This window comes from Pleurodeles waltl, chromosome 4_2, assembly GCF_031143425.1.
Source record: "Pleurodeles waltl isolate 20211129_DDA chromosome 4_2, aPleWal1.hap1.20221129, whole genome shotgun sequence".
NCBI lineage: Eukaryota > Metazoa > Chordata > Amphibia > Caudata > Salamandridae > Pleurodeles > Pleurodeles waltl.
The window spans coordinates 60,912,126-60,932,729 of record NC_090443.1 but is presented as its reverse complement, the minus strand read 5'-3'; the positions used below and the strand labels follow the sequence as shown (position 1 = coordinate 60,932,729).

Genomic DNA, 20,604 nt, shown 5'->3' with positions numbered 1-20,604 from the left:
ACATACCCTACGCTGTCTTCACTTTGCACTCCAGGTGCTGTGGCGCGGAGAACCTGGAGTGGAGGACACGGAGGCTTTGTACCATCACTGTTCCACCCAATCCCAGGCATCTGTTGGTTCTGAGGAGAAGTCCTTGTAACTCGTCATGACTTTGATTTTCACCAGGAGGACTGGGTATTGTAGGCCTGCTTGGTGTAGCTTTCGTTTCACACCAAGGAAAGAGGCCCTGCGGCACTGCATGGAGAGGGTGTAGTTCCATAATTTAAACACTCTGGAATTGTCATGATGGACTGTGTCTGCTAACCGAGCCACCTGTAGGAGCATTTCTTTGTCTCTGTAGTTCAAGATTATAGCTACTACTGGCCATAGGGGTGCTACTGGGGTGGGGAAGGGGTTACATCGTTCTGGTACTCGATGGGCACGTTCAAACAGGAAGTGTTCGAACAACTGATCTGGCATCACCTTCTGTGACAACCATTTCTTGAAGAACTGTGTGGAATCAGCACCCTCTGTACCTTCTGGAAAGCCCACGATGCAAATGTTATTGAGGCATGACAGTCCCTCTGAATCTTCCGCCCTAGCTTCCAGTTTGCAAACTTTTGAGGTGAGGGTGCATACCTGTCCTTCCAATTCTTCTACCGTCGGTCGAATTTCTGTGACCTCACCTTCCACTTAGTTGTATCTTCCTGCTAACTTCTACTAGTCAGCACGCAGCAGCCCTAGTTCAATAACCACTGCATCCACCTTGGAGCTGACGTCTTGTTTGTTGGTTGTTATAGCCTTGGATATTTTGCCCAATTTGAGGTCAGTTTTTGATGTTGGCGCTTCTGCAGGACATGAGGAAGCATCTACCATATTGCTCGTGGCCCTGACGCAGCCCTATTTTGTGGTGGGGGCTCCCATCCGCCTCTGCAGCCCATCCTTTGCCCTCCACAGTATAGTTTCGGAATCCTGTATTATGGAACCCACCAGCCCCTAAACTCCACTGTAAGTGAGGAGGCACAATCAGTCCCACAGATGTTGAAGTACTGTGTATGGAAAATGTTGAGGGGTAATTGTACTTGTGGGGAATCTCTTGTGTTTGTTCAGGCAGTCAGTTTTGCTGGTCTTGTGATGGTGGAGGTCTCATCTGGAAGGTCCCAGTATGGTCTCCTCTTGCAGTGGGGTCGCTATCTGGTATGCCTGTGATATGAGACCCATCTTGCCCCTGCCACAACCCGGTAGCAAGGCAGATGTAGTCTCGAGTTTTTGTCTGTTGATCAGGACTCATAGTGGGCGGCTTCTCCTAATTGCATCTACTTACCACTCAAGTTTCGAGGCAGTAGGCAACCTAGGGCCATGTTATGCTACAAAGTTGTCCCCACATCGCTAGGATCTCTACATGTGGCAGGGCTCACAGCGAGCAGGCTGTGTACAGGCCCCTATACCCTCCCAAAAGGTTAGTCTCATCAATTGCCTCTCGGTATGGCCATAAGGGTGTCCCCGGTCTGGGAGAGTGGGGTAAGGAGTAAGCACAGGCCCTTTGTGATTCAGTAGGAACTATCTGCTTCGTCCAGGTCCGTCCGTTGCAGTTGGATATTCAGGTTTCACAATGGTGGAGGTTGCAGGGGGGGCATGCTATATCAGTGTGGATGGCCACACCCTCCAATTCTTACTCATACATACACTCATAGGAAGAACAAGTCACATACACTGGTATACTGTGGGAAAACAGTTTCCAAAACAACTCCCACCCTGATCCCTCACTTAATGATCACATTTTAACAGAACCATCATCTGGTTCAGAAGAAGACACAATGTGGATTTCAGAGGTGGGCAATGTTTTAGACATAGTTATATGGAGACCTCCTGACGTTTGTACTCACTTGATATGGGTGGTAAAGGGGCATCAAATAACATCAAATTTGGCCACACTACCTTGGATGATAGCATTGACTTTTTTCATGGCATAGATGGACGGGACCTTCCCTCACCACATATTTATAGAAGGAGGGAGAGTCTGTTTCCACAACTGTGCCACACAAAGTCACGCTGCCAGGAGTAGATAGGATAGAAGGTGCCCTGAGGGGTTATCATGGAAAAAAAAGTCTATTGGCCTCTGGATCACCTAGACCCTACATCTATATATGTGGAGTTTTTGTTTTTGTTTTTTTTAAATCTGGTGACTGCATTAACCACTAATGAATCCATCAGTACCTCGCATTATGTTCAGTGCTCCTCAAAACCACTATGGTATGCAGTAATCCTACCAAGGTTCTAGGTCTTTGCATTTTCGGACTTGGGACCATGAATGTAAGTCCAAAATATGTAAAGACAAAAACCTATACTGTAGCACTGAGTTATGCATGGGCCTGAGAAATTTGGTGCAGCTTTGATGAAGCACTTTTGTAGAAAGTAGATGGTTATATGGCCATTTCTGGCTAAACAGGTACCTTTAGCTATGAGGAATCAGAATCAGATATGCTGTGCTGAGATTATTATTGACTTGGCATAGATGGGTAACATGCCACGAGAAAGCCTGTCAAGCACTGGCTGTGCCGTGCACTTAAGGATTCAGAATCGAATTTAGAACACCCGACTCAAACTAGAAGGGTGCAGACCCCACATATGTGTTTTTCATACAGTCTAGAGACTGTAGAGGTGTGCCCAGAGTTCTGACTAAGCACCAGTTTGAATATTGCTCGTTGCCATTCAGGCAAGCAACAAAAGCAGGCAGATTAGATCCTTGCATAACGGACGAGAACACAATATTTGTTTTATTGTTTTCATTATGCATTTTAATCATTTCAGTTTCTTTGTAAACAGACCATTTTTTGGCCACCTTTAGACAAATGCTTCAAATAAATGAACACTATTCCACACGTGCTTCGAGGTCCATTATCCGTGTAAGTCACTCAATTGGCTGTAGTTGGACCATTATTACTATATCACTTTGCTCATATATCTCACATAGAGTTTCTGTAAAACGGGTTTAGTATTTTTACATGTGATATAAAAGAGGTTTAGAACCAGGTGTTCTCACCTGTGTGAAATACTTTGAAATATGATACGTTTATGGCTTCATCTTGAGTTTTATCTTCAGCATTTTTAAATACGTAACTCCAGTTCTTCATTCAATTAAAAGTGTGCTTCCCTCCAATTTAAGTGTATTACATCACTTTTAGTTTTTATCACTTTGTAGGTTGGAAAGGACATTACTTTTAATACTAAGCAACGAGGGACCTAAAGAGTAGTCTCTTCCTTGTCCAATAAAGACGTATTTATAAGATGACTGCCTTTCTGCTTAAGAACTGAAAAGGGTCCATTCATAAGGTAGTCATGGATTGATCATAATCAAATCACTCAGCTAACCACACGTTGCAAATAATGGAAATAGCATAACGAACACGGAGTATGTTGTACAGATGGAATTTATTGGATGAAGGTAACTCCACGCCACATAATTAAAATATTTCATCTGTAAAAATCACCTGTGAACCTTTATTCAGTACTTGAGGCAGCTTTATTTATGAGTCACCTACTCTTCATTAAACTTCAGGTGCGTAGTACTGCCTTAACAGAGTGACAGTCTTTACCACAACACCCACAGTAAAACATTCAGGTGTAAAAAACATAATTGGTTTAGTCTTTGGAATGAAATACTTTACATTTCTAAACTGGCTTCTGATTTGTAACAGAATCCATGTGTAGTTCACTTAAAGAACATGATTACTTCTCTGGTCATCTCATATTAGCAAATGATTAATGCCCCCCTGAGATGAATGCTTCTCTTCTCATACACTCATGGTGGTAGGTAAACTCTGAGAAGGTTTATACATAACATAGAATGTATAAACTGTAACATGTCAATGGGCTTGTGGCAAACCCTTTAGCTATGTCTTGAACCAGATGTTCTAACAGCAATGATATATCAAAGCAATCTTGAAATGAAATATGGACATTGCTTGACATTGAACAATACAGTATTGTCTATCATTGGAGATTCTGTCTGAGGGTGTTGATTTCTGTGTTGAAGAAAAGAGGTCTAGCGACGGGCTGTTTGAAGGCTTCGAGAGTAACCACTCACTCCTCCTCCAGACATTTGAATCCCTCCAAAACCACCTCCTGCTCCAAAGCTTTGTGATTGCCCGCCTCCAAAACCACTTCCCACTCCAAAGGCTTGTCCGTGTCCACCTCCAAAACCACCTCCTGCTCCAAAGCTTCCGCTCCCTGAGCCGGAGCCATATCCAGAACCACCTCCACTTGCACTGCCACTAACCATAGCTGTAAGAAATAGAGGAAGACAAGATCCCACATTTAATTAGAATTGTTTGTTTTGATGAAGAAGCTTACACACACACTTAGGGCCAGTTGTATCAAACATTTTTGCATTCGCAAACGGTGCAAATCGCAAATTTCAGCCATTTGCGAATGCAAAAATGCCTTCCAAGATTCGCAGTGCAATTTCAGGGAATCACTAAAATAGTGATTCACTGAAATTGCGACTCCATTTAGAGAATCGCAAATTGCGATTCTCTAAATAGGAAATCGCAAATAGGGAATTCCTATCTTCGATTTCCAAAGCACATGTATCAAGCATTTCCTAAATGCAAATTGGGCATTTAGGAAATGCAATGACCACCAAATTCAAGTTGGTGGTAAGCATGTGCACTTTTAAAAAATATATTCTAAATGCATTTTTAAAAATGACATGTAGCGCACACGTGCCTTCACATGTCCACAAGTATTTTTTTGGGGTGCACCAAAGGAGGCCTTAGGCCCCCAGCATCCCGAGGTTTGCATTACTTAATTTGCGAATTCCTAACTGGAATTCGCAAATTAGGTAATGCAAAACCATTGCGAATTTTAAGATATCGCTATTACCGACTCACAATTTCATACATCCCATTTTGCATTTCTTAAATAGCGATTTCTTAAAAATTTGCTATTTAAGAAATGCAAACCGGGAGATTGAACATCTGGACCTCAGTTTCCATGTATCTGCGTCAATTGTAAGTGTGAGTTTTTTAGCATTAAGTAGAAGTGGTGACACGACGAAACATATTTATTAATTCGTTGTACTTTCAATCATTGTGCCTTGCTGGAAGATTACTTTAAGAACATGCTAAAGACCAGCAATTTCAAATTCTTTTTGGGCCTCATATGAGTTCCTCGGAGGAGAGCTCCTACTTTATTGCACCTGATAAAGTCCGAATCCCTAAGATTCTGAATGATTGTGATGCAATAAATTCTACCTGTTCCAAGTAAACGGAAAACAGCATGCGGATTTTGGCACATAGGGCACAAAAATCCACATGCTCTGGCAAATACTGGGAATTGTTCCCGTTATATTTCAGTAGGTTTCATCTGCTAAAATGTGTGGGGAACGCAGACTTTATCGCACCTGTAATTACTGAGTGCAATAAACTCTGAACAACTTGAAATTCTGGCACATCTTTAGATAACAGGTAAAAGAATTAATGATGGGTAATTTTAAAATGCTTTTCTGCATTTTGACTGCGGCTGGTTTGTTCTATTGCGTCTTAGAATAAATCTCCAGGTAATGCACCTGATGAAATCAGGCAAGAGTCCAACTTCTGTTTAGGACGTTCTCACCTGGGAGACATAGATTTTGTTATACTTGATTGTATACTCCATTACTGCAAATAATATATATTTTTTAAATCAATGGATTATTTTGACTACTTACTCATAGTGCATGTACTGGCAATTGCACCATCCATTCTGTAAGGAAACATATAACATGTAAGAAAAGTGAGCTAAACACACATAAAGCAGTGGTATTCAAACTTGTCAATGCTGTGCCCCCCCAGTGGGAAAAAATAAATCATCAGGCCCCACCTCTGAATTTTTCATAACCATTCTATTACGTTGGCAATGTTTAAATACTTCTGGACTTATTCAGACATTGTAGTTAAGTTCGGTTACCTTTTTACAAATGTAATAAACATGTTTCTGCTTAAAACAAAGCCCTATTATCTGCATAATCTTTCTTTTGGCCAGAGCCTGGAGACCCCCCCCCCCCCGGGGATCACTTAAGGTCCCCCTAGGGGGGCCACCCCCCAGTTTGAAGACCCCTGACATAAAGCAAGAGTCCCATACTTTCCTTCGCAACTTTTCTTAGTCAGCCAGCTCGGCAATATGAAGGGACTGTTATTTATCCTACTGCAACTTAAATATCAGTCAACGTGATGCGTTCTGTCCATGAGACTGGAATTTGTATGCACAATGTTGGTACGAAAATTATAAACAATGGAGGATTATTTCAGATATATTTGATTCAAGATTTGTACCTGGCCGAGTAACCACGGGAGACCTAATGCAGAAGGCTAAAAGCATGGGCCATAAATATAAATATGGATTGAAACCGACTGTTGTTTGTTATGTTATATTATGTTAGGTTACATTACGCTATGTTATGTTAACAGAGATTTGTTGTCTGTATTGGAATATTGTACATGGAACATGCGTGACTTGACTTTGACATTCCACACCACCTTGTGATCAGCTTATTTGGATCCTAGTGCTCTTCCTTATTTTTTTTATATGGTATGTACTGCTATTAGACACCCACAAACCCTTGATTAAACCAAAGAATTGTTGAAAATGCAGCCAAACAGTGATCACTAAGGGCCTAATTTTATCAGGGTCATTGTCGCGGTAGGACAACCACCAAAGCAGCGGTCTGACCTGGCGGCGGTCTGACTGCGACATTACAACCGTGGTGAAAGTGCCACTGTTGGACTGCCGGCACCGCCACTTTCTGGCCGCCTGACAGCCTGGTAGTGCCAGCGTTCCCAATCCGCTAGGGCAGCGCTGCAACCAGCACTGGCCTAGGGATTAGGACCCCTCTCTCTGCCAGCATTTACATGGCAGTTTCACCACCATGTAAATGCTGGCGGAGACAGGGTGCCGGGGGCCCCCAGGGGGCCCCTGCCCATGCCATGCACTTGGCATGGGTAGTGCAGTGCCCCCCCAGGCCAGCCCCGTCTGCTTTGCAGACAGTGATTTGTGCGACGAGTGCTGGTGCACCCGAAGCACAACAGAGTTGTTGCTGGCCGTATTGCAAGCTGGCGTCAATGTTGTTGTACGTTTCCCGCTGGGCAAGTGGGAAACTCATAGTGGAAATGAGACCACACTGGCCATCTCCTGACCTGCGGGAGTTTGCACCAGGGTGAAATCAATCATGTCTGAAATAAATATTGTCTTGCCCTTCTTGGACATGGAATAAATATGGGGGAGTACCTGTAACATTCATAATTTAGCTGTTTGGGTTTGAAAGGTTTGTCTGACAACGAAATACTGAAATAGCTCACCATTTAAAACCAAAAATACAAATCTCTTTAAAAAGAAGCTGAAGTGACTTTTATATGAAACAATTAAACATGGTGCAGTTGGTTCATAATTACTCTTTGCACCCACTACCTATTTAAAGTATACAACACCGACCTGCCCTCCTCTCCTTCCAGCAGGGTCCTGTAGGTGGCAATCTCAATGTCCAGAGCCAACTTGATGCTCATCAGCTCCTGGTACTCTCTCAGCTGACGCGCCATGTCCTCTTTTGCCTTCTGCAAGGCAGCTTCCAGTTCACTTAGTTTCAATCTGGCATCGCTCAGGGCAAGTTCACCCTTCTCCTCGGCCTCTGCGATGGAGGTCTGAAGATTGGCACACTGAAAATGAATATGGGATGGTGCTTTTAGTGGGCATGCTTGGCATTGTCTTGTTTAATTCTGTGCAGTTTCAGGTAATCGTGATAAGATGATACGAAATATCATTTAAGACTTTCCAGTGATACAAGTGTGCACCACTTGGTAGTGGAAATTGTGCATTTTTAATAAAACAATAGAAACTGCTGGAACTGAAGCCACAGCCCATGGTATATTGCAATAATTCACCAAATATGAAACATTCTTCTACTGATACTTTTTAACTTTAATTGGTCAAATCATCATGAATTTTATTACTCCCTGAAATAACTAAAATTCTGGCTAAATACCTGTTTTTTGACATTTTCTATCTCGGACTTCAGTCTCTGGATCATGCGGTTTAGTTCTGAGATCTCATTTTTGGTGCTTTTAAGAGTGTCTCCTTGTGTGCCGACACTCTTCTGCAGCTCATCGTACTAAAATAACAAGACAAGTTAGTCAAAATCACTCCTGCAGAAAACTGTGAATGAACATGTCACATGTATTAGCTCCAGGGAGGCCTTTAAGTACATTGTGATGGTAGCATTGACGGAGATGTGGTCTCTGGGTAATAACTTCTCGGCCTTTATCATTAGGTTCGAACATGAGTTGATCAGTGAAATCTGATTAATTTGCTGTCTATGTGCAGAACTCACTCATGTGGGTTCTCCAGAGCAGTATTAATAACAATAAAACATGATACCTAACCTCAAAGATCAATAGATATAAAACTGCATTTGTACCCCCAAGGCATGCTTTCTTCAGTGCATCACAAATACATATATTTCACAAGATAAATATAAAGGCCAGTACAGCGCTCATGCAACGTTGGAAAAGTTTGAAAAAAGGAAAGCATTTCTCCAGTGATAAGCCTGCCTCAAAGAGGTGTACATTTTTGGAGCAAATCACTGTCTAACATTTTAGTAGACAGGGCTTACAAAAGAAACAATGGGGGCAGTATGTGAACACCCGTGTATCACCCAAAGTATGCCCCCTTGAAGTAAAGAGGTGCAAAGCACTATTTTGCCCTGCGCTAGAGCTACGTTTCAGTGTGCTGGAAATCAAAACCCAATTGAACACTTTACACTGGTGTGCATCACTTTTGTGACGCAAACCTGGTGTAGTGTCAGCAAACGTGGGTCCTGTTTTATACTGTTCCAGTATTGGCTAAGTTAGAAAGGAAGTAAATGTGTGGTACCCAGTCACAGGAATCCTACTACTTAATAGTAAAGTGAACCCATTTATAGATATGACAGTACGTGGGGGTTATAGATAGAAAGCTACTGTTTGGAAGGAATGGGAATCTGTGATGCCCATCGACTGAAAGCTGCTGTTTGATTCTCCAGTAATTGGTTTGTTAGCAAGATCCTAGTCTGTTTGATTTTCATTCAGTTATCTCAACTAAGGCTCATAGTCAAATTTTCGAAAACCCTATTTTCTCTGACGATGGCATGTGCTGTTTAAATTCTTTACTACCTCAGGACATGATGTGGGACATACACTAAAAGTTTCTGCATTTCCTGTTTTCATGTTAATATATTTGGAGATAAGTTGATTCCAGAAGTACCCTCAGACAATCGCACTGCAATATGAATCCATTGACCAAAAAGGCCTTTTTCTAATTAGGAGTTGGAAATATAAGTGAGCACTAATATCCTTTTCTGCGATTCGAATGAAAGCACACTCAGCTTTGCAGCGCTCACCCTAAGTTGAAATCCTTTTTCGGCCTCTGCTTTACTCCTTTCTGCAATCTCTTCATACTGAGCCTTGACTTCGGCAATGATGCTGTTGAGATCCAGGGCACGATTGTTGTCCATTGAGAGAATGACTGAAGTGTCTGCAATCGAACTCTGCACCTGAGCGAGTTCCTGTAAATCAAGCAACACATAAGCCGTGAGTCTTAACCCTCCCCATTATAGTTCAGTCTAACCACTTTCTAATCAGCTTTGGTGCAGTAAATGCTTTAAAATCATCTTCACATTTAAAACGCTCTTTCACTGAGTTAGTCCCTTGAATCATTTGAAGATCGCATCAGAGATGTACAAATATTTCCCTTAAAACTCTATGGTTAATCTCTAAACTGAAATTAAAATTACGGCTTGTTTGCCAGAGCAATACACTATGAATATGATTATTAGAGCATCTAAATATGCATTTGGTTACATGGAAAAAACGTACTGATATCACATTAGAAATTAAAATGGTCATAAGCACCTACATGGCATAATTAAATTCAATGATGTGTGTGAATATACCATCGAGAGTAGACAATTACTGCCTCATTTGGCAGTGTATTTTTGTTAGTGTCTCATTAGAAGGTGAGCCTCTGTTGCATTCTTGGATGTGAATTGTCATTATTGACTCTCTCACCAATAAACAATTGCCTCAATGTGACATTAAAATACGGTGTCTTCACAAATATTCTGAACGTTTAGTCTTTGGCAAATTAATTGGAACATTTGAAACCTTCATCTAGACATTAACATTTTCGAGAAGCCTTTTTATGAGACTGATTTCTCCTACAACAGGACTGAATGTATTGCAAGGTTGGCCTATGCATTTATGGATTTAACCTTATGTGAAGGACTTAACATAAAATGTGATGCTGGAAAAACTTAACAGCTCTGTTGAGTGTGGTGATCGCTTCTTTAGTTTAGATAATTGGCTCACTAATGTGAAAGGAAAAACAATTAGCCCGTGGTTTATAGTAGGGTAGCTGGCTAGCCAATCGGAATGCTCCCTTTGTGGACGAGAACTAGAGATGTAGGCCCGCTCATGGTGCAATCCTGGGCTGATGGCTCGCCACCCACTTACTTTTTTATTAATATTCTGGTGCTCTGGGAAGGGAGAAATGGCTTCTGACTAGTGACACACACGCTTCTAGAAGGTGGTATCTGACGATTGTGTGGTCCCTCTCTGTAAAGGTGAAAGAAAGCGCTGACAACGTTTTTAAAGTGAAAACAAGCATTAGCAAAGCCAAAAGGTCTGGCCTATACAAGAGTTATTGGCTTAGCAGTTTGTTTTTGCTGTGCTGTACACCAGTATGGATCCTGGTCAGCATGTCTAAAAGTGGTGTGGACTGTCGTAGAGTGGAGTGGGGGAGTAATGTCGTAGAGTGGATTTGTTGGTGTACAGTTTTGTAGAGTGGAATAGGGGAGTAGATGTAGTAGAGTTGAGTAGAGGGGAGTAGAATTGAGTGGGTCAGTGGCAGCGGGTTGTAAAGTTCAGTGTTGGAGTTGTATAGAGGGAAGTGGAGTGCGGTGGAATAGGGTGGAGTGAGATGGAATGCATTGAGGTAGTAGGTTGGATTGGAGTAGAGTGAGATGGATTGGATTGGGGCACAGTGGGTGGATTTCGTGGACTGGGGTGGATTGAAATAGAGTGAGGTGGATTGGGGTGGAGTGAAGTGGGAGAACTAGATTATTTTGGAGTGGATGGATTAAATTGGAGTGATAAAATAGGGTGGGGTTAATTAGATTGGGGTGCGGTGGATTGGACTGGAGTGGGCTAGTTTGGAGTGAGGTGAATTGGCATGGGGTGGATCGAATGGATTGAAGTTGGGTGGATAGGATTTAGTGGACTGGAGTGGGGCCGATTAACTGGGGTGGGGTGGATTGGGCTGGGATAAAGTGGGGTGGATTTGAGTAGATTGGATTGAAGTGGAGTGGGGTAAAGTGGAATGGGGTGAATTAGGGGGGATGGATTGGATGGGGTGGATTGGATTGGGTGGAATGGATTGGAGTTGGACAGATTAGAGTGGGGCAGATTGTTTTGGATTGGAGTGGGGTGGATTGTGGTGGACTGGTTTGTAGTGGAGTGGATTGGATTGGGGTAGAGTGTGGCATATTGCATTGGGGTGAGGTGGATTAGATTAAAGTTGGGTTGATTGAACTGAGGTGGATCGGAGTGGGTGGATTGGAGGACTGACTGAAGTTTGGCATATTGGAGTCGACTGATTGGAGTAAGGCAGGTTGTTTTGGATTCCAGTTGGTGAGACTGGAGTGAAGCAGATTGTTGTTGGGAACATTGTTTTGGTTTGAAGTGGGGCATATTGGAGTGAGGTGGATTAGAGTGGGGTGGATTGAATTGGAGTGGGGAGTGGGGCGGATTACTGTGGACTGGAGTGGGGCAGAGTGGAGTGGGCAGAGCGTTATGGATTGGAGCGAGGCAGATTGGAGTGGGACAGATTGAAGTGGGGCAGATTGTTTTGGATTGGAGTGGGGCAGACAGGAGTGGGGCCGACTGGAGTGGGGCATATTGTTTTGGATTGAAGTGGGCAGATTGTTTTGAGTTAGAGTGGGGCAGTTTGTTTTGGATTGGAGTAGGGCTGATTGATGTGGGACAGATTATTTTGAATTGGAGTGGGGCAGTTTGTTTTGGATTGGTGAGGGTGGATTAGACTGGGTGGAATGGATTGGAGTTGGACAGATTAGAGTGGAGGCAGATTGTTTTGGACTGTAGTGGGGCAGACTGGAGTGGGGCTGACTGGAGTGGGGAATATTGTTTTAGATTGGAGTGGGACAGACTGGAGTGGGGCAGATTGTTTTGGAATCGGACAGATTGGACTGGGCCAGATTGTTCTGGATTGGAGTAGGGTAGATTGTTTTGAACTGGAGTGGGGCATATTGTTTTGGATTGAAGTGGGCAGATTGTTTTGACTTAGAATGGGGCAGATTGTTTTGGATTGGAGAGGGGCTGATTGATGTGGGACAGATTATTTTGAATTGGAGTGGGGCAGTTTGTTTTGGATTGGAGAGGTGCACATTGTTTTTATTGGGTGGGGCAGATTGTTTTGGCTTTGAGTGGGGCTGATTATTTAAGATTGGAGTGGGGAAGAATGTTTTGGTTTCAAGTGCGGCAGATTGTTTCGGATTGGAGTGGGGAAGACTGCTTAAGATCAGAGTGGGGCAGATTGTTTTACATTGGAGTGGGAAAAATTGTTTTAGATTGGTGTGTGGCAGATTGTTTTGGATTGGTGTGGGACAGATAGATTGTTTGCTTCAAATGGGGCAGATTGTTTTGGATTGGAGTGGTGCAGAGTGTTTTGGATTGGAGTGAGGTAGATTGGAGTTGGGCAGATGGGGCAGATTCGAGTGGGGTGATTTGGGAGGATTGGACTGTGGAGGATTGGAGCTGATTGGGGGGAGTGTTTTGGATTGGAGTGGGGTGAACTTGATTGGTCTGGGGTGAATTGGATTAGCCTGGGGTTGTTTGAATTAAGTGTACTGAATTGGATTGAGTGGGGTGGATTAGTGTGGGTGAGGTGACATGGATTGGAAAGTGGAAGCTTGGATTGGAGTGGGGTGAATTGGGGTGTACTGCACAATTATGTGTTAAAGCATAATTTCAGGAATTACACATAAGAAAGAAACAATGTTGCTTTGTAATATTTAGAACAAGATAATCGTCATCTTTTGAGAGCTGTGCCCACAAGCAAAAACAATACATGAGGGTAAAGTGAGATTTTGTTTGTCCAGCTGGGCATGTTTTTGCCAGTCACACATCTTCTTTTTTCAGGGCCCTAGAAGTTAAAAGGAAGTCCCTCAATCACAACGAAAGCAGTGGACTGGCACTGATTAAGTTGAATCAATCAGTGCTTGGTCCCTGCTCCACAGACAGGAATGGAAATGATGCTAGGCCTGAATTGACTAATTACAAAATTGTAAAGACAAGTGCCACACAAGCCGACAAATAGTAAGCAACAGGTGGGCTCTAAGACCACTGTAAGTTTACAATAGTCTTAGAGAGAGTGCGCAGGCGCTGTCTAGCCGAGACCTAAAAATAGGCAAGCTGACATGTTAAATTTTTCCCATATGCACTTGGACTTGCATTCCCTTTAGTAAAGGAACGAGAGCAGTGCTTAATTTGTGCTTGATGTTTCCGGTTATTTTTGAGGGCCGGGGCTTATTCTTCTGCCTCAAGCATTTGCTGGGAGCAAAAGACACACATAGGAAAGGCGGAGGAAAGGAAAAACGAAAAGTGCCACAAAAGGAGAAAGTTGAAAGCTGCTAGAGTGAGCTGAAGGGCAGGGGGTGTTTATTATGGATTGAAGAGGACCGAGATGGCTTCAGGATTGCGCTGTCTCAGTACTCTGTGTTCCCACATTTAATTGCAGCAGCAGCGTGTTTAAGAGGAGGGCTTTGGGCACCGGCATGTCTTTATTTACAAATTGAGCACTGAACAAGAGGGACTGACAAAGTGCAATAGAGAGACTGGCTTTTGGAGAAAGATGCTTCTGCTGTCTCAGTAGGCAGAAGCCACCTAAAGAGAAAGGGAGCCAAAGCTATGCTGCTCCTTTTCTCCCTTCAAACATGGTGATGTACCTTCACCACTCGGTGGAGGGGGTTCCTAATATTCTTGTTACCCTCATTGGCAGGGAACTAGTGATTGTTAGTTACATTCACCTCATAATTATAATGAGGGTGAAGAACAGCCATTATTGCATAGAGATGCGGACAATAACGCTTAAATAGCATCTTGCATAGAATGCTGGGATTGAAATGGCCCATCACAAAGCTTAGAAAGCTGGCTTTAACATTCTTGCTTACCTGTATTCTAGGGACAAGAAATAAAGAGGGACGGAGGACTTGTTGGTCTGGCTTTGCTGGGTGTGATTGAGATACTGGAGACTGATAGACTTATTGCTCATATGCAATTACTTGTTACCAGTTTAGGATCACGATTCTCCCTCATTGTGCATCTTTAGCTTCAGCCCTGGCTCCTAAGTGAAGTCTGGGAAATTAAAAGGATGGAACATGCTCACAAAAGAGTATTTACCACTATTAACACCCTGGGGAGAGCACAATGAAATCCAGTGATACCATCAGAGAATGTAAAAAAAGCTGTGTCCTGCAATGGGCACCAAAGCCTTTATAAACACAATAATATTATAATTACCGTCTCATAAAGACTTCTCAGGAAGTCGATCTCATCAGTTAATGCATCAACCTTGGCCTCAAGTTCCACCTTATTCATGTACGCAGCATCCACGTCCTGAAAATTGATCAGATATTTAAACATTGATAGATTGTTTTAAGCTAGCGTTGACTAAACCATAGCAGTGTTTGTCCTATAGGTCTCAATTCTTTACATTTAACTCTATCATAGGTAGGTTGGGTCTACAATTACAAAATGGTACATTTAAACAGGGTATCAAACCCAGGTTCTTACCTTTTTAAGCACCACAAAGTCATTTTCTGCAACTGTGCGCCTGTTAATTTCTTCTTCATATCTGTTTTATGGGAGAAAAGGTAGCGTGTATGTAAATCTGTTACTATATAAGAGCTTGCATCAAAATATTTAAATTCTACTAAGTTTTGACCAATGGTACTAGCTAAATGTGATTACAAAGGCACTGTTTGAAAATACTTTTGCAACTAACTACTGAAAAGGGAACCTTCAGTGTCCTTCATGAAGTAGCCCTGACCAACGTTATTGGAATAGACTGCTTTCAAATGTACCTTTTGCGATACTATCTGCCTCAACTCTCCTTTTCCTTTTTCTCCCATCACCTTGCACACCCTGACCACAAAGCGTACAATCATTTTCTACAGTTTTGCTCCCTCTTGTGTAATGACCTTGTTCACATGGCACAATAACCCTGTCAGCTTTTCTCAATACCGTAAATTCCTTATTTTCCACCGAAATCAGGAACACTCTTACAAACTTTTCTCTGTATCCCCCGTTTCGACAAGCCACATCTCTCAGCTGATTTACTTCATCCCACAATCTCTTCTGAGGTCTTCCCCACCACTACATCTATAAATATCGTGTCTGTCCCTTCTAACACATTCTGCAACAAATTATTACACCCCTTGTTCTCCTCCAAAGGCTCCTCAATTGTATCCGGGCCGTCTAAACATTCCCTCTCATACCACTACTCAAAACTCTACAGATTAAACTTTCCGTCCGTCTAATGGACTCGTAATTACCCCTTTCTATATTTTTTGACTGACTAGAATGTAAACAGCTAACATCCAATCTCTCCTTTGAGCCGCACTGCACTCCTCTAATGAGGCTTTTGCGAACCCCACTGAAACTCTTCTCACAGAAGTGTCGATACATCTGTCAGTCACAAGGCACTTCATCTATATTTACACTCCTCACCATCTCCAGTGCCCTTGACACTACTAATCACACCACTATGTTGCTAATTGTTACACCATTAGCTACTGTGGGACCTAACGTCAACGGCTCCCCTCATATCTTTCATTCTGATCAATCTCTGTCATCTGTTGCGCCTCGATTTCTTTGTCCCTGTCCCTTCTGGTCGACCTTCCCCAAGACACTGTCCTGGTTTCCACTACTCTTTCCCCTCTTTTCCAAATTCCTTGATGACATAATCATTTTCAGTTTCTCCTACTACCTCCATGCTGATGACACTCAAACGTTTTTCACCTTCCCTGCCCTGGCCGCTCAGTCCCTAACCTGACTCTCTAACTGTCATTAAGACATGGGTCACTATATGATACCATCCTACGCACAACTCCTAAACAATGAAGATAGAATGTTTAAACTCCTACCCGTGCTGCCAATATGCCCTTACTCCGGATATCCTTACCACTTCCCTCTCTGCTAGGACCTTGGCTCTCTATTTCTAGCATGCCATTGGAATTATTAACCCATATCATGGCCACAGCAGCACGATTCAAACTACTCAACATCTGGTAACTCACTGCCATCTTCCAGTAAAACTGCAAAATCTCTCATAAACACCTTTAATTACTGAGCTAAAACAATACAATGAACTTCTAAGTGGATGTATGTGCCCTTGCCAAAACTGTTCATGCGCTCTGTTCTCGGACTCTCCTTTCGGATTCTTTCATCTATTAAGCACACGTCCCTTCAATGCCCTTTTATGTGAAATATGCATTTCATCTCGCCTAACTTAAACCAAAGCTGTCCTAAATAAGTCATCTTCTCCATAATGAAGATAACGAATAACGTGCTCTCTTCCTTTCCCTCATCTACGGTTTCACCCACCGCAAATATGGGGTATCCACATACTCTACTGCAAGGGTGTTCAATATTGGTCCAGATGGGCCACATTTCTGCCTGAAAGCCTTAGCACACATCTGTGTAACAGAATGTACATATCTCTCGCAGAAGGTGCTATAATGTGTCATCTCACACAACACATGCCCTCTTCACACAAGGCAGCATGATTTCACTGCACCCAGCACATCCCTCTCTCACAAAACGCTCTATTCATGACTGTCCAACTCACCTATTGTACCGTACCTAACAGATAAGCACCAGTTCGCCCATCACTCCCTTCCATTGTGGAATTCAACATGACTCCCAAGGCCGGACTGGCCAGCTTAGAAGTGGGCAATCCCCAAGAGGCTGGAGCCCCAGGAAGTTGGTTTTGACACTTGGAGGCTGGTTTCAGCCTCTAGGAGTGGTGGTGCACCTTACGCAATCCCGATGGCAACTTGAAAGAGTTGCTTTGGTTCTAGTCTGCAATAGCACGTCTGCACATGGGAGCTGAATTTATAATTTTTGCTAGGGCTGTCTTAAGTTCTCAGTTCGGCCCTGAGGACTCCTCACCTCATCCCACACACTCGACCCTCATCAAAGGCACATAAATCTCCACCACACACAACATATCCATCTGTCTTATAATGCACCATGACTCTACTCCGTTCAATACATTCTTCTGTCACAGGAGGGAATGTGACTCTCTACCTCACTCAAAACAACCTGCCCTCACAGCAGGCACGATCACAGTTCAATTCCCATTCTAAAATGTCATTTTAAATTTCTCTAAAAAACACACAATCTCTGTCACTCTCCCATTTTATCAGTCTCTCACAGAAGGCACTAAAGTCGGTGGTGTAACACACAATGATGTCCCCTCCTGCAGAATGTGATGAGAAGCCCGAATCTCCCATGTCTCAGATATGTTCATTAAGTTTCGGAAGAATGGGGCCCCTTGAAGGGGTTGGACCCGGGATGGGCCCTGCCTGAGCCGCAGGGCTGCATGATCCTGGATTGCGCTCCTGGCTAAAGCTGCCAGCTCCACCCGATGTGCTCTATTAGTTCCTCACAGGAGACAGTGCTTGACTCCATTCTTCCAAATATAATTTTCCAATGTCATTAATAAAGCTATGTCCCTGCCTCAGCTAACTTTACCAATGCCTCACAGAGGGCATCATGCCCCACAGCCCTCTCTACCGTGCAGTCCTTAATTCAGCCCTGGACATTAAACAAGAATGTCCTGTCCCCTTTCACACCCAGTTCACACACACTTTTGCAGGCATCTTGGTGTTTTCTCATTACCAGGAGTGATCATGTGTATGCATATTGCCGTTTTTTTATTATGTGTTTTTCTGTGGCAATTCGTTAGTGCGGCCTTGTCCCTCTTGACCTGGGCTACCCTTACTCAGTACATATACATCTAGTTATAATATCTATCTGTATTGCGTTTCACGTTGCTGCACGTTCTACATTATAAAATTATATAGTTGCATAAAATTCCATTAAAAGAAAACCCTCAAGTGCCCTCATTTTATCTAATTCACCTTTTTGACAAAGCGAGAAATATTTATTTGTTAGCTGGTTTGCAAACCATTTGTATTGCTGTGGTGGTGGCATGCAGTAAAATACATGGCATGGTCTAATTGATTTGTAACCATAAGGTAAACGCCAATAGTAACTCCATTACACTTCCATAAATTGTATTTATGCCACTGACATGCGATAATGTAGACATTTACAAAATATCATCTCATACCATTTCACCCATCGCAAATAATTACCACTTTGTACTATTCACAAAGGTTGCTTAAGAAATAAAATTATGATACCTGTTCAATGCGGGGCCCTCTGCGTGTGTCTGGGTAGCCTGCCTCCAATGCGCGGCACACTTACTTGTTCTTGAAGTCTTCCACCATGCCCTGCATGTTTCTCAGCTCCCCATCCAGGCGACCCTTGTCACCGATCAGTGCCTCCAGCTGCCGCCTCAGGTTGCCGATATAAGCCTCGAAGAGGGGCTCGATGCTGCTCTTGCGGGATCCGCTCGTCGCTCCTCCCTGTTCCTGCAGGAGGCTCCATTTGGTCTCCAGCACCTTGTTCTGTTGCTCCAAGAATCGAACCTGCGACCCAACGCACACGTTTGAAAATGATCACATGCGTTTTATATAGACGGAGTATCAACAACAACCAAAATATATGTGCTGGCTTACGCAGCTATGGCTTCAAGAATGGACAGCAGACAAAACAGTACCTGACATGATAGAAGCAAAAAAAAATGGAATGTCTCGAAATATTACTAAACTAAAACCATACAACGAATGCAAACAATACCAAATGAAGTTCTGTAAAACAGTAATAGTTTATCAGATATGGGTTAAAAGGAAGCCTTACCTTGTCAATGAAAGATGCAAATTTGTTGTTGAGAGTCTTGATTTGTTCCCGCTCCTGCACTTTTTGCTCTGAAATGCTGGGGTCAATGGTAAAATCCAGAGGAACCAAGAGGTTTGGGTCGACGTGAACGGGTTCGATTCTTGCTGGTGCTCCCCCAGAAAACCCTGCTCCCCCACCAAACCCAGCTCCACCACCAAACCCTGCTCCACCACCAAACCCTGCTCCACCACCAGATCGGCCACCAAATCCACCAAAGCCTCCAGCACCACCAGAGCCCCCACCGAATCCACCATACCCGGCTCCACTGCCGAATCCACCACCCCCTGACATAGCAGCAAAGCTCCCCCCACCCATGCTAGACCCCGAGCTTGCTTTGGTGCCTCCACCAAAGGAAATGCTTCTGGTGCCTCCTAGATGGACGCTCATGCTGCTGTTCATCCCCCGCGCACCACCACCAGCTCCAGAAGAGCGAGCAACTCGACTGCTCGAGCCAGAGAAGCCCTGACCACCAAAAGATCGCGCACTGAAGCCTTGAAAACTCATTCTGGAGCTGCAGTGCTAATGGACTGAAACGGAGAAAAGGGAAAAAGCAAGAAGCAGAGGGAAGCGTGAAGGAGAGCGAGTGAATCCCCTCTAACGGAAGAGCTCACCAAGACCCTTTTTATCTTGTAAATGGGCAGGGCTTGACCTCGTTACAACAAGAGCTCAGTTTTCACTCGGGATATGTTTGCCCTCCAGCAGCCTTTCACCTTTCACCTTTTGAGCATACCTTCCCAAAAGAAAAAAAATCAGTGTCTTTTTACGCTGTCCTGAAATACAGCTGAAGGGTGTTTTCAAAATATCTTCTTTAGCTCAAATGTTAAAAAGCACAGGTTGAAACTTGTTTCTCATACCCCGTCCACTGAGGATGAAAAATGAAGAACAGCCACATGGCAGGAGAGCTTATTTCCAGATTGTTCCGCTTACAATACTGTCTCACTCCATTAAAGCTTCACTTATACCCCCTCACCTGAGTCTGAATCCAGCAGAACCTTTCTCTAGTCCGACAGCACCCCAGTACAGACTCCCAGTTAAGAAGTCATTCCAGCAGAACGTCTTTGATGTACAGCCTCACTCCTGTACAATTTAACTCAAGCGCAACCCTTCTCTTTCAAATGCTACTTCACTCCAGTACAGCATCAGGACAATACAGCCTAACTCCAATATAGTCTCACTGTACTACAGCCTTTCACAAAGCCCATTCCTTTGCAGAAACGCTTCATCACAAGATTTCTTAAAGATAAACCAGTTGTAGTGCAGCCTCTCTCTTGTACTGCCTCATATCACTGCATTACAGTGTAGTAAAACATAACTGTGGTGCAGTCTTACCCCTTGGAGTCCTTTAAATTACAGCCTCTATCCAATACAGGTCTCTGTCAGTATTTTGGGCCCTGCACAATTCAAGGTTAGTTGGGGAATTCTTATAACAACGTTTACCAATGCTAGTCGAATCGCACAAACCAAACCCTAATGTAAACTCCCTGACTTGTTAAGAGCCTCATTTACAGGCTTT

The 20,604-nt window shown here is 43.4% G+C and overlaps 1 protein-coding gene across 1 annotated transcript; it reads right to left on the bottom strand.

The window, feature by feature from the left end:
* Positions 1 to 3,392: 3,392 nt before the first annotated feature.
* LOC138292214 (keratin, type II cytoskeletal 3-like) lies at positions 3,393 to 19,696 on the bottom strand. Its single transcript, XM_069230659.1, has 9 exons — positions 19,053 to 19,696; positions 18,558 to 18,781; positions 14,856 to 14,916; positions 14,583 to 14,678; positions 9,389 to 9,553; positions 7,997 to 8,122; positions 7,450 to 7,670; positions 5,690 to 5,724; positions 3,393 to 4,263 (listed from the first exon to the last, which is right to left on the bottom strand). The coding sequence occupies exons 1-9, from the start codon at positions 19,593 to 19,595 to the stop codon at positions 4,025 to 4,027; spliced, it is 1,710 nt and encodes a 569-aa protein (XP_069086760.1). The 5' UTR covers positions 19,596 to 19,696; the 3' UTR covers positions 3,393 to 4,024.
* Between the last annotated feature and the right edge of the window lie 908 nt (positions 19,697 to 20,604).

Excerpts from the sequence above, each read along its gene's own strand:
- LOC138292214 (XM_069230659.1), bottom strand. The coding sequence starts at position 19,595 with ATGAGTTTTCAAGGCTTCAGTGCGCGATCTTTTGGTGGTCAGGGCTTC. Across the intron at positions 8,123-9,388 it reads AAAAAGGATTTCAACTTAGG|TACGATGAGCTGCAGAAGAG; the intron begins GTGAGCGCTGCA and ends TTGTTATTTTAG. Across the intron at positions 7,671-7,996 it reads TAGAAAATGTCAAAAAACAG|TGTGCCAATCTTCAGACCTC; the intron begins GTATTTAGCCAG and ends ATTCATTTTCAG.